Source organism: Anoplophora glabripennis, unplaced genomic scaffold, assembly GCF_000390285.2.
Source record: "Anoplophora glabripennis isolate ALB-LARVAE unplaced genomic scaffold, Agla_2.0 scaffold355, whole genome shotgun sequence".
Taxonomy (NCBI): domain Eukaryota; kingdom Metazoa; phylum Arthropoda; class Insecta; order Coleoptera; family Cerambycidae; genus Anoplophora; species Anoplophora glabripennis.
The window spans coordinates 382,928-396,761 of record NW_019416457.1 but is presented as its reverse complement, the minus strand read 5'-3'; the positions used below and the strand labels follow the sequence as shown (position 1 = coordinate 396,761).

General features: G+C 31.5%; 1 protein-coding gene across 1 annotated transcript in view; it reads left to right on the top strand.

Annotated features, from left to right (window-relative positions):
• The window catches only part of LOC108906965, a 238,826-nt gene that overhangs the window by 79,970 nt on the left and 145,022 nt on the right, over positions 1–13,834 (top strand). Inside the window, exon 2 of the mRNA XM_018710424.1 lies at positions 12,305–12,492. Coding sequence (XP_018565940.1) covers positions 12,305–12,492 — 188 coding nt within the window. The remainder of the gene's footprint in view (positions 1–12,304; positions 12,493–13,834) is intronic.

Genomic DNA, 13,834 nt, shown 5'->3' with positions numbered 1-13,834 from the left:
GTAACGCAAGAAATACTAAATTTATACCATTGGCGTACTTAACTCGAATGACTGACATTTTTACCGTTACTAATTGTTTGTACATAAGTTTCAACTTTAAAATCAAAATTCTTAATAAGTATTGGGCGGAATTATAAAATTTAAAGTCTGTTGTAAAGAGAATTGTAAGAGCTTTCAAAAGAAATATTACTCAACCCCCAATGCCATTAAATATTTTGGGGTGATGCATACCCTTGCTTGGGGGTGAAAGTGGCGGAGTCAAAAATACCAGCAAAGAATGTCCCCTTTTAATCTAAAATCGACGGGTCTGAGCGTTTTTCTACAATCTTGACGCAGTTCCTGAAAATGGCTCTGTTTCGTTTTCATTTGGCCACCCTGTATTTAAATATGAACATTTCCAAATTTACGTGGAGATAATCCAATACCTAATAAAATTAATTAATCTAATCACTAACTAATTATTATATATAAAATAAGTGACAAAATATAGTTATATTTGTCGCTATTGTTGCAGTATACTGATATTAAGAATTATTTATTCCAACTGCCGACGTAAACATTAATGTAGTTGATTCTTTAAAGTAGAGTTCAGGATTCAGGATAAATATACGTTTTTTGTTAGAAACCTACACGCACCATTTCCTTCACGAGATGATAAAGAGCTCGAAAAGTTTTATAGCAAGAAATTTATGTTGCATCTTCTACACTGCCAACCTCAGACATTGATCCGGAGAAATACACATTTATGGATAAAACTATATTCGTATGTGCAACGACGTCATAACTAAAATGGTATATATTTGATTTATTACTTCTATTCTAAGTATATTTCTTATAAGTTGTAACGGGTATAATAAATTATTATTTTTTTTTGGATCTTTATTAATGATGTTCGTTACTTCTTCATTCATTTGAAGACGTTTTATACACCAGCCGAAGGCATATTTGTCTCCATCAAGGATCCAAGTTCACGATACACTTTGTTGGCTACAATTATTTAAAAAAAGTTAGGTAATAGTAGAATAAATAGCATGATAATATATCTAAGTATGAATGCAAACAAACAAAATTTAAACTGTCAAACATTAATTAAAAATAAGTGTCATTCATTTGGAAACGAAAACAGAACTTTATTTTTTTAAACACTATTATTAATTTTATTCATTATTGGTCCTTGTCTCCTTCAAAGTACTCCTCTTTACTATTCACACACGTTTCCCAGCGGTGTTTCCATTTCGCCAAACAGTCTTAGATAGCTTCATTTGAAATGGTCTTTAACGTCTTAAATTTGCTTTGATATCATAAATAAACGGCGCCCGTCCTTTCGGCACTGATTTTAATTTCGGAAAAATACGTAACCGTTGTAAAGCCTTGATAGTACACACGGTACTATGGTACACGTTGAGGCAATAATTCAAAATGCATAATTCCAGTCGAAAAAAACAGGGAGTATCACTTTGACATTGGATCGAGACTGACGTGCTTTCTTGGGTCGTGGAGATCCTTATGTTTCATCGTAACTGGATTGTTAAAGGAGTTGGCGATAAAAGTCCAGACGATTTTATTTATGTTACTCGTCATCAAATGTGGAACAAATTCAGTAAATCAACATTATTATATTTATGGTAATAAATAATAACAATATATTTTTTGTTAAATTACATAAAAATACGCTTATTATTACTTTTCTGACAGTTTTTCGCACGATATGAAGAATCACAGTATGATAATATTTAAAATGAATCCAATAAAGATATTATTTTATAAAAAAAAAGATTCCAAACAGGATGATTTTGTCAGGGTTGCTTGGGGACTGCCTCCTGAGTATCCAATTCAAAGATCACACTCGAACTCTTGGTACGACTTGCACTATGAGGGTGGTTTCCTAAACAATTTTTACAGCAAATTGACCTTCCTATAAAAGTTGTAGAGGATCAAATTTTGAACAACTTTTCCTTATAAATCTTTTTTATATCTCTAATACTTAACGAGTTACTGCGCATTATATGAAAAAAAATTACGCACGTTGCAGTGGTGGTTTTACAAAGAATTAGCAACAGTGTCATGTGTTAGCTAACAGGTTGCATCAGTTCATGATTATTTTTCAGTCATTTATTCAAGAAATTGTTACAAATATTCGAATAAAATATCTGAACTACTGTTTATACAAGCGTTCAGTGCATATGCGACACCACATCGACTCCATTCGGCTTTGGCAAACCCAAATTTGTAGCAGCACTAGTAGTATTAGAGATACAAAAAAAATTATAAGGAAAAGTTTTTCAGAATTTGATCTTCTATAACTTTTATTAAGCTCATTTTTTATTTAAAAACATGTTTGCGGCGGGCGTGCCCAATTTTGGTCACATAATGCGCAGTAACTCGTTAAGTATTAGACATACAAAATAATTATAAGGAAAAGTTGTTCAGAATTTGATCCTCAACAACTTTTATTAAATAAATAAATAAATAAATAACCTTTATTTTCCTTAGAGACTTTACAATAAAGTATGGGAATAGTCAATAATACAAAAAAGGGAAGATAAAAGCCATAAATTCTTATACTTTAAGAATTCAGTAATGTTATATATACATTTGTCAATTAAATAATATTTTAACTTAGATTTAAACCTACCGAGATTCTCAATCATTTTTATTTCCAAGGGCAAGTTATTAAACACCCTGGGTCCAAACACGAAAGGAGACTTTACAGACACATTATAATTACTATAAGGCACACAAAAAGTATTCCATTGTCTAGTTTTATATGTATGCAAAGCACATACTTTGTTAAAATGATTTTTGTTATTGAAAAAGAAAACACATAATTCAAAGATGTAAAGACTCGGAAGCGTTAATATTTTATATTCCTTAAAAATATTTTTACAAGATTGTCGACTTGTTACACCTGCTATATATCTAAGAATACGTTTTTGTGCCACAAATACACTTTTCGCATTTACGGAATTTCCCCAAAATATTATACCATATCTCAGCCTAGAACTGACTTGTGCATGATACAGGCCCATGACTGTTTCCCACGGTAGTACACGCTTCAAATTTCNGGTTTATCCGATTTGGAATTGACAAACAAATATTCATAAAAAAATTAATATAAGCTTATTAATATGAAGAAAATCCCCAAAACAATATGACTAGTTTGGACACCTAAGAGACGAGATATTAATAAAACAAATTTTCACGATTTAGTCTTATGAGAATGCAGATTTTTTTGGTCTTTCCACTTAGAATGCGCAACAATTGACGAACAGTTTCCACAGCAACTTGTATAAATAGGAAACCGATATCTAAGGGACCAGCTCGTAGAAATCGATTACGTACTTGTAAGATGTATAATTTATAATAATTCTCCTTCAAACTGCTGTCGTTGACTAACTTAACCTCCAGTATACTTGATAGCGGCAACGCCGCGGTTCTCGACGTAGCGCATTATTTGAAATTCCCATGTGTAATGTATATTTGAAGTTTAGACATTGTAAATAACACGAAAAAAGAAGGAAAACAAAATCAAGAAGAATAATTTATGGAAATAAATAATTGACATATTTGCTCATGTCGACGTATATTTTTCTTGTAAATCTTTAGAATATAAATAATCTACAATACAAATTCGTATATGAAACGCATGTAAATATTTTTTATTTTCTTTGAAAGATATTAAATCTTTTAAAGTATCGCCAACTGAAAATATAACAGTGAAATTGTCTAAATAATCGATGCGCCTGACATATTTACGTCATAACGATGCATCTCTTTTCCTTGCTTTGTTTTCGTTTTACTTTTATGTTCTTGATCACTAGCAACTCGTGTAGTGCATAGACAATGTTGATACTGCATACACAGTCCACATACAAGCCAATCAGTTTTTCGTCAACTACATATTATTCAAAAAAAGAGTTTGAGAGCACTGCCTCCAAATCATTTGTTTACCTAAAGTTCGAATGTGCACAATTCTTCGTTCCTCGATTTTGGATTCATTCTTTACTTCTTTGAGGTTAGAGTTCTCTTCAGATTGCTTTGGACTTTTGTTTTGCTTGCATCCGTAAACGCTTCGTATATTTCTGCCTGCACTCTCTTGACGAACTCTTAAATGTATACCATCATTTTCAGTTAGATACGCGGTTTCCTTTCCAAAAAAACCTTCTGTATTGACTTGTCGCTCATGGCGAAAACTATTTCTACCATCCAAACAAACAGAATGATCGAACGCGAATGAGCGAACGCCGAGCCAAGCCGGGCACGCCAGCCAACTGCAACGTCGCCAAATCTAAAGGCTTACTACTTTAGTCTAGCGAATTTATAGAAACTCTCATTTGACTTTAGACGTACCCGATAAACCTCCTTAACAGAATTATCAGGTATATGTTATATCTTAATTTATCACTACTTTGTCTGCTATCAGATAGTGACCTGCCTACAGGTACTATTAACGCATAGCTAGCCTCGCACTAGATAAAATGCAGTTTTTCACTCACGACATTATAAGAAAGGACTACACCCCGTTCAGTATTACACCCGTAATAAATAGTAAACNGTCGAAAAAAACAGGGAGTATCGCTTTGACATTGGATCGAGACTGACGTGCTTTCTTGGGTCATGGAGATCCTTATGTTTCATCGTAACTGGATTGTTAAAGGAGTTGGCGATAAAAGTCCAGACGATTTTATTTCTGTTATTCGTCATCAAATGTGGAACAAATTCAGTAAATCAACATTATTATATTTATGGTAATAAATAATAACAATATATTTTTTGTTAAATTACATAAAAATACGCTTATTATTACTTTTCTGACAGTTTTTCGCACGATATGAAGAATCACAGTATGATAATATTTAAAATGAATCCAATAAAGATATTATTTTATAAAAAAAAAGATTCCAAACAGGATGATTTTGTCAGGGTTGCTTGGGGACTGCCTCCTGAGTATCCAATTCAAAGATCACACTCGAACTCTTGGTACGACTTGCACTATGAGGGTGGTTTCCTAAACAATTTTTACAGCAAATTGACCTTCCTATAAAAGTTGTAGAGGATCAAATTTTGAACAACTTTTCCTTATAAATCTTTTTTATATCTCTAATACTTAACGAGTTACTGCGCATTATATGAAAAAAAATTACGCACGTTGCAGTGGTGGTTTTACAAAGAATTAGCAACAGTGTCATGTGTTAGCTAACAGGTTGCATCAGTTCATGATTATTTTTCAGTCATTTATTCAAGAAATTGTTGCAAATATTCGAATAAAATATCTGAACTACTGTTTATACAAGCGTTCAGTGCATATGCGACACCACATCGACTCCATTCGGCTTTGGCAAACCCAAATTTGTAGCAGCACTAGTAGTATTAGAGATACAAAAAAAATTATAAGGAAAAGTTTTTCAGAATTTGATCTTCTATAACTTTTATTAAGCTCATTTTTTATTTAAAAACATGTTTGCGGCGGGCGTGCCCAATTTTGGTCACATAATGCGCAGTAACTCGTTAAGTATTAGACATACAAAATAATTATAAGGAAAAGTTGTTCAGAATTTGATCCTCAACAACTTTTATTAAATAAATAAATAACCTTTATTTTCCTTAGAGACTTTACAATAAAGTATGGGAATAGTCAATAATACAAAAAAGGGAAGATAAAAGCCATAAATTCTTATACTTTAAGAATTCAGTAATGTTATATATACATTTGTCAATTAAATAATATTTTAACTTAGATTTAAACCTACCGAGATTCTCAATCATTTTTATTTCCAAGGGCAAGTTATTAAACACCCTGGGTCCAAACACGAAAGGAGACAGATACATTATAATTACTATAAGGCACACAAAAAGTATTCCATTGTCTAGTTTTATATGTATCCAAAGCACGTACTTTGTAAAAATGATTTTTGTTATTGAAAAAGAAAACACATAATTCAAAGATGTAAAGACTCGGAAGCGTTAATATTTTATATTCCTTAAAAATATTTTTACAAGATTGTCTACTTGTTACACCTGCTATATATCTAAAAATACGTTTTTGTGCCACAAATACACTTTTCGCAGTTACAGAATTTCCCCAAAATATTATACCATATCTCAGCTTAGAACTGACTTGTGCATGATATAGGCCCATGACTGTTTCCCACGATAGTACACTCTTCAAATTTCGAAAAAGATAACACAGTGAATGTAGTTTGGATGTTAAATTATTACATTGTTCCTTCCAATTTAGGGAATCGTCCAGTTGCAAACCCAGAAACTTAGTACTCTTACATTTAGAAATAGAGATATCATTGATGTTTAGCTCTAGCCCTGCACACTGCTTCTGCCAATTATGAAATCTTATGTAATGATTTTAATTGACGTTAAAATAAAGGGAATTTGCTGCGTACCAATTTGCGACGTCATTAAGTATATTAAGTATTATATATTAAGTATATGATTACACTTGACTTGTAACGACTCATCTATTACATGAGAAATTAATAGAGATGTATCATCAGCATACATTGTTAAACAAGCGTCATCAACTATTTTCGCGAAATCATTAACATAAAGCAGAAACAATATGGGACCCAAAATCGAACCCTGTGGGACCCCCAAATTAACAGAAGCACGCTACGAATTTATTTTATTCGCAATTCCATCTTTATAATGGGTTACATTAACATATTGCTCTCTGTTGAATATAAAATATCTAACCCAATTCAGAGCCAAACCGCGAATACCATATGATGATAATTTTAATAATAATATTTTATGATCAACGCAGTCGAATGCCCTGCTGAGGTCACAAAATACCCCAACAGGGCACTCGCCAGCCTCAATACATTCCAACACCTTCCTGTAAAAATTTACCATAGCAGTGGTAGTAGACCTTCCTGCTATAAACCCATGCTGATTATCTGAAATTATATTATGTTTATCAAGAAATGACATGAGACGGTATAAATAACTGTATTCGAAAATTTTTGAAAATCCGGATGTTAAAGTCACTGGTCGATAATTTTCAACGCAATGAACATCATGTTTCTTGTGCACAGGTACAATTTTACCGATTTTTAAACTTGATGGAAATGTACCTGTTTCAAATGATAAATTCACAAGAAATGTCAGTGGTTCTATGATAGTAGATAAAGAGTCTATTAATACAAATATCGGAAAGTCGTCCGGTCCTGCTGACTTTTTGTTTTTTAATTTGTTTTTCAAAATGTATAAAAGTTCATTATTCAAATAAGGAGTTAAAAATAAGCTATCTTTTACAGTTCTTACATTATTAATAAATTTGTTTTTCTGTAATACAGCTTTTGAAATTTTACTAGCCACATCCTCTGGTGCAGCGATAAAAAAATCGTTAAAATTTGTGGCAACAAATTATAGAATTATCAAACAAACTTATATTTTTCATTTTACTGTAATTATTTGTTAGCGTTGAAATAATTTGTCAAGCAGTTTTAGTGGGGTTATCAGAATTGCTAATATTATTTTTGTTGTAATCCAATTTTGTATTATTTACTAACTGTTTGTGTTGCTTTCTGGCAATTATATATTTATCATTGAATTCGGGATTAAGGTCATTTTGCTCTAAAAAAATGTTTAGGAAACCACCCCCATAGCGCAAGTCGTACCAGGAGTTCGAGTGTGATCTTTTGGTTGAATAATCAAGAGGAAGTCCCCAAGCAACCCTGAAAATTATCATGTTTGGATTTTTTTGCGGCCCCTATAAGCCGAGCACAGCTTTATTGGATTAAATCCGTTGTGTTATGTTTACCAATATAATTTCGCTAAGGTGCACATTCTAACTAAGAAAAAAAAAACAAAAAAGACATACATAAACTGGAACAACGTGTATTAAAAAAGGAGCAAATAAATAATTTCGCTGAGGTGCACATTCTAACTAAGAAAAAAAAAAACAAAAAAGACATACATAAACTTGAACAATGTGTATTAAAAAAAGAGCAAATAAGGGACTATGTTGATACAAACTTTCTGCCTTATTTTCGAATAACGAATTTTCCTACGAGTGGCGATATAATATTTTTGGAACACATATGTTGTATTAAATTGCAATACCCACTAACAGATGTTTTCACAAATAAATGCGCATTAATAAATTATGCGTGTAATTATTTTCCAGTTTTGCTTTAAAATACATCGTAGGTATTGTTAATAAATTAATACATAACTGACAATAATAACACGTAATATTAATAGAATTTCCAAACTGTTACGATTCAATTCATTAATATGTTTCAAACCTGAACGAATTAAATGAAATTTTTTAATTAGATTGTATTTGGATTTTAGTTGTCTGTCAATAATGCGCTTTTAGTAATGGTCATACGTCGGAAGCTAATGAGAATATTAATACAACCGATAATACAACGCTTTTAAATTAGAAACCAAAATGGTTTAATTAAATTAAACATTATCGTCCCCATTTTATTTAAATGAATATATGAGGTCTGTTCAGAAAATAACCGAACTTTTTGAATTACGCGCTAATGGAGATACTTGGTGATATGCGGTTGACAGTATTGAACCGTCCATTCTAGGTTTTTTATTATTGGAACCTGGCCGTAGGTGAATCTTAGTCCCTCTGGATGAATGTTGACTGAATTGAAAATCAATATTCATCCAAAGCTCAAGACCCAAGGCTACGACAAGGCTTTCACCATAAAAATTTATGGTATTGGAGAAAAGGGACTGTCAAATGAACCGGTAAGTAGAGATTCGCTGTCACCCACTTGACTACTATATCTATATTGACAGTCTATTGACAGTTAATTGACAATTGGTGCTACTCCATAACTTGGAAATCTTTACCTCAACCTTTTATACGGAGTCTCTTATGTCAAAAACTTTTAAAATCAGAATTCTGTTCATATCACATGATGAGTGGCATAAGGTTACCCAAAAAATGCCAGAAAACTTGAAATATCGCGAATTTGAAAGTGATTTGTGGAAAACCCTTGCGTCACAATTTTTTCTAACTAATTATTTGATACAATTGAAAAAATAGAAATTACCTATACATTTAAAAAAATTATAGTAACATGAACTAAACAAGATTTCAACACTGTTTTATGTTTCTTATGTATCACACAAATTATAGTATAATATATTCCTTTCATTTTGTATGTATGTATAATATAATGTTTTTAAGCATTTCAAACATCATTTCATATTCTATTGAGTGTCTGCTGTTTATTGGATCTAATGAATGAAAGAATTTTTAATATGGCTGTTTCTATCGACGTATAAATAAATAACTACGTTTCTCAAATTGAAATGGCGGACGAACTTTCTGTTCACGGTAAATTTAAATTTGCTCTTCGACATTCCCTTTAAAGTTCTTTTTGTTGGAAACAGATAATGTTATTCATTGGGTTATAACGGATTTCGCATCAGTCTAACGAGTCAGTACTCAAAATTGAATAAACAATTTGTTTTCTGCCAGATTTAATAGATTTTTTTCGTTCTCCATTTATTTATTTCTTTGTTCGTTTGTTTGTTTGTTTGTTTATTTAAGTTTGCCAGTAGAATTAAGGACACATTTTATAAAATGGCACTAAAATATTAGTTATTTCGCAGTTTTTCTGTAAACAATTCAGTATTTAAACTTATTAACCATGAAAACTTTAACTAAAGCCGAGTATACACCTGAGCACGAACAGATATGATGCACGAGGCACGACAATTCTGATTTTTAGTCTCGTCTACTCACTCTGTCGAGATGTATACTCGGCTTAAGTGGTTGACCCAAAATCACTGTTATGTTTACCATTTACATCAGAAATGGTGGTAATATTAAAATCTGTTTGTACTTATATGTATTAAATATGTAAAATAGTCCTCTGAATATCTTAATTATACTTTGCATTTTAACTAATGGTATTATGGGAAACATCTACTCTGCGGACTACTTACAACCCCATCGAGAATATCTAGTAATCAACTAAGATTATTCCTTAAGAAGGTTTATCTGATATGGAATTGACAAACAAATATTCATAAAAAAAAAATAATATAAGCTTATTAATATGAAGAAAATCCTCATAAAAGATTATGACTAGTTTGAATACCTAAGAGACGAGATATCAATAAACTAATTTTTCACGATTTAGTCTTATGAGAATGCAGATTTTTTTGGTCTTTCCACTTAGAATGCACAACAATTGACGAACAGTTTCCACAGCAACTTGTATAAATAGGAAACCGATATCTAAGGGACCAGCTCGTAGAAATCGATTACGTACTTGTAAGATGTATAATTTATAATAATTCTCCTTCAAACTGCTGTCGTTGACTAACTTAACCTCCAGTATACTTGATAGCGGCAACGCCGCGGTTCTCGACGTAGCGTATTATTTGAAATTCCCATGTGTAATGTATATTTCAAGTTTAGACATTGTAAACAACACGAAAAAAGAAGGAAAACAAAATCAAGAAGAATAATTTATGGAAATAAATAATTGACATATTTGCTCATGTCGACGTATATTTTTCTTGTAAATCTTTAGAATATAAATAATCTACAATACAAATTCGTATATGAAACGCATGTAAATATTTTTGATTTTCTTTGAAAGATATTAAATCTTTTAAAGTATCGCCAATTGAAAATATAACAGTGGAATTGTCTAAATAATCGATGCGCCTGACATATTTACGTCATAACGATGCATCTCTTTTCCTTGCTTTGTTTTCGTTTTACTTTTATGTTCTTGATCACTAGCAACTCGTGTAGTGCATAGACAATGTTGATACTGCATACACAGTCCACATACAAGCCAATCAGTTTTTCGTCAACTATACANTTTATTCCCCGTGCCTCCTCCATAGTCACTGCGATCCGTCAGACATAAATTTCCCTCCTGTTTTTTCAAAAATAGTTTTAACTGAAATATTTCGAAAAAAATATATTTTTGAAAAGAGAAAAAATTAACGAAGCTAAGTATGCACTAATATTTAGGGTGTTCCATTTAAAGAAAAAATTCATTAATTTAGTGATTTCCATTATTCAATTGTTTTTTTCTAATACTGCATTATAAAAATTCGTAAAAAAAAGCTAACATTTTTGTATTAAAAGCTTTTTTTAATTTCAGTAATAAAATCATAAGTTGTCAGATTATAGTGACTAACCCTGTACTCCAACAGTTACAAGTTTTATGAAATGTGTTTTTACAATTGAAAGCAAGTCCACTCTCCACAAACAATTAAAAATTTAATATATTTTTAATTTCCTAAAAAAATTATAAATTTTTCAGTAAATTTGAGGCTATCTAACGTCCAACCAATGAGATTTCAGTTATAGGCTAATTAGCCTAAATCGTGCTATTTTGACTCCACGAATATGAAGCCTTCTTCTTCTTGTACATACGTACTTACATGATACCCAATATATATTTTTTCTCTGAGGCTGTGAATTCAAACAACAATATAACTCTTCAACACAGAGAAGTCATTACTTATAAAGGGCGGAAATAAGATATTGTCGGCTTCCAAGGCTTTTGTTTTGTATATATAATATAATTAATTAGTCCAACTGTCTGCAAGATGATATACATTTGAAAGGCATTGAAGAAGTCCAATTTATTAAATTAATTGAAAATAACATACAATTTAATTTAGCGTGTATTAAACAGTAAAAGAAAAACTTTACAAAAGTTAAAAGTAATAAATCAATGTAGTCTAACGACCGTCTGAAAGAACGGCGCACAGTTAATATTGGATAAACCGTTTCAATGAACTAATATCTAAGAGTTTTTATGGAAAAACTTAGTCTCAAATGGAGGATAGGTATTTTCAAGTGACAGTATGAAACTTGCACTAGTAATTTAACTACAGCCAAAATTATATATTACAATGCAATAATTACTGCATTTATATAACATATATTTTATATTACAATACAATAATTTTTGCACTCCACTAAGAACATAACGCATAACTTTGATATCACGTAAAACTTATTTATAATAAAAATTACAAAAATTGTAATATACAAGTTTCTGAATACAAAATTGCATACGAATACCTACAAATATTGACGTCCAAAATTTTTTTTTAAGGACGCATTTAAAATTTTTTAAATTTTTTAAGTTGAACCGTAATATTTCATATCCAATTTAGAACACCCTGTCTAGTATACATTAAACCTCTTATTATTATTAAAATATTTATGGAAGCTGTTATTATTTTGTCCTAGTTCATAATACATGTTTGTAAACTCACAAATGACTATTTTGTTGTACGTGTTATGCATGAGTTAGCAAGTTAAATTTCATTGTTGCAGATGGTGCTTCCGGTAATTCGTGCATTCCCTTAGTGACTCCTTCAACCCTCATGCTTTCAAGTAGGGGCAGAGTGAAGCTGTGTCAAAGCCATAATGCTTTTGGAGACGGCCCACCTGCTCACCTGGCAGGCTATTTGGCACCTGAGTATAGGCCAAACAAGCAGAGCTCCGACACCGAAATGGAAAAGGTGAGTGACTTCGGATAATATAATCAGAGACGTTAAGATCTATCCGGAATATAAAGGTCTATATTCATGAGGTTTTACAAAACTTTTTAGAAGCGGTTTTACGTTTTTTCTAGATTAATGTAGTTCCGATGTCGCGATCGATTGATAATATCATAAAATTAGTGAGAGAAACAATGAAAAGGATTAACAGATTCTGGCAGGCAAATCTATAAAGAATGAGTAATACATTTATACAATACGCAATCCGAATATGTTGTTTCAAACTCGAAGATCTCTCAGAAAACGTGTAAAGTGTCTCAGTGTCAACGGTGGTTTCTTTGAACAATTACATTAAATCATAATTACGTATTTATTTGTTTTATTGTTAATTGTTGTAATAACACGAAGAAACACTTGGTTTGTTTCGCTTTTAATTTTTCATATTATCAAAACATAGTGTTCGTTAAACCATTTTTCTCAAAAACGGATCGAGATACCGAAATGAAACAAGAGTACATAATTAATGGAAAAATGATAGCTCTTTCAGGTTTTGAATCAAGTTTCATGTTAGACATACAGGGTAAAAAGTTATTAACTAAATTTTCGGTAAAATTGGTCGTAAGTGGCGCCCTCTATGAGCAATGATGAAATTACAACACGCATCTTATTCGTCGCCTAAAAAAATATAGTTTCACAAATTTTCAAGTTCCTAATCTAAACATTTTCAGAATAATTGCAAAAAAAAACGATTTAAAATTCTAACTTTCAACATCCTGTATTCCTTTCGGATAAGGCATGTTTGCGCCAATGGTCACCAATTCACGTGTAGTATCTTCAGCTTTCGACTTTCCCATTGTTAATGAATCACCCTGTATAGGTAAACAATTTCACACACCGTGGAAGAAGAAAAACACATAACTGTTCAAAATCTAGAATAAGTCAATATTTATATACAGGGTAGCCCATCTAAAACGTACCGCAAGGCATTACAGGGTAGTAAAGAACTTTTCGCCAAAATCCAAAAACAGGTAAAATTTTTTTCTGAGGGGGACAATTTTTGGCTCAAAAAGCATACTATAATCTTCAACCCCCTAAGTGGGGGTGCTATCCCCTAAATTTTTTCAAATGGGAATGGGGTCAAGTGGGGGGTCATTAGAAAGGGCTTTTAATTCTCTATACATCGATTCTTACTTTTTGAAAATCGATCCATTATTTTAGAAAATATGCAGCTTTGAAAATACGAACAATATTTTTGACGAGAAATGCGAAAATCGATTTAATTTTACTTCAAAACTTACGGTATTAGCTTGGTAAATTCCTTCAAAAGAATTCGCTTTTTTTTTTTCTGATTTGCGAATTCTTT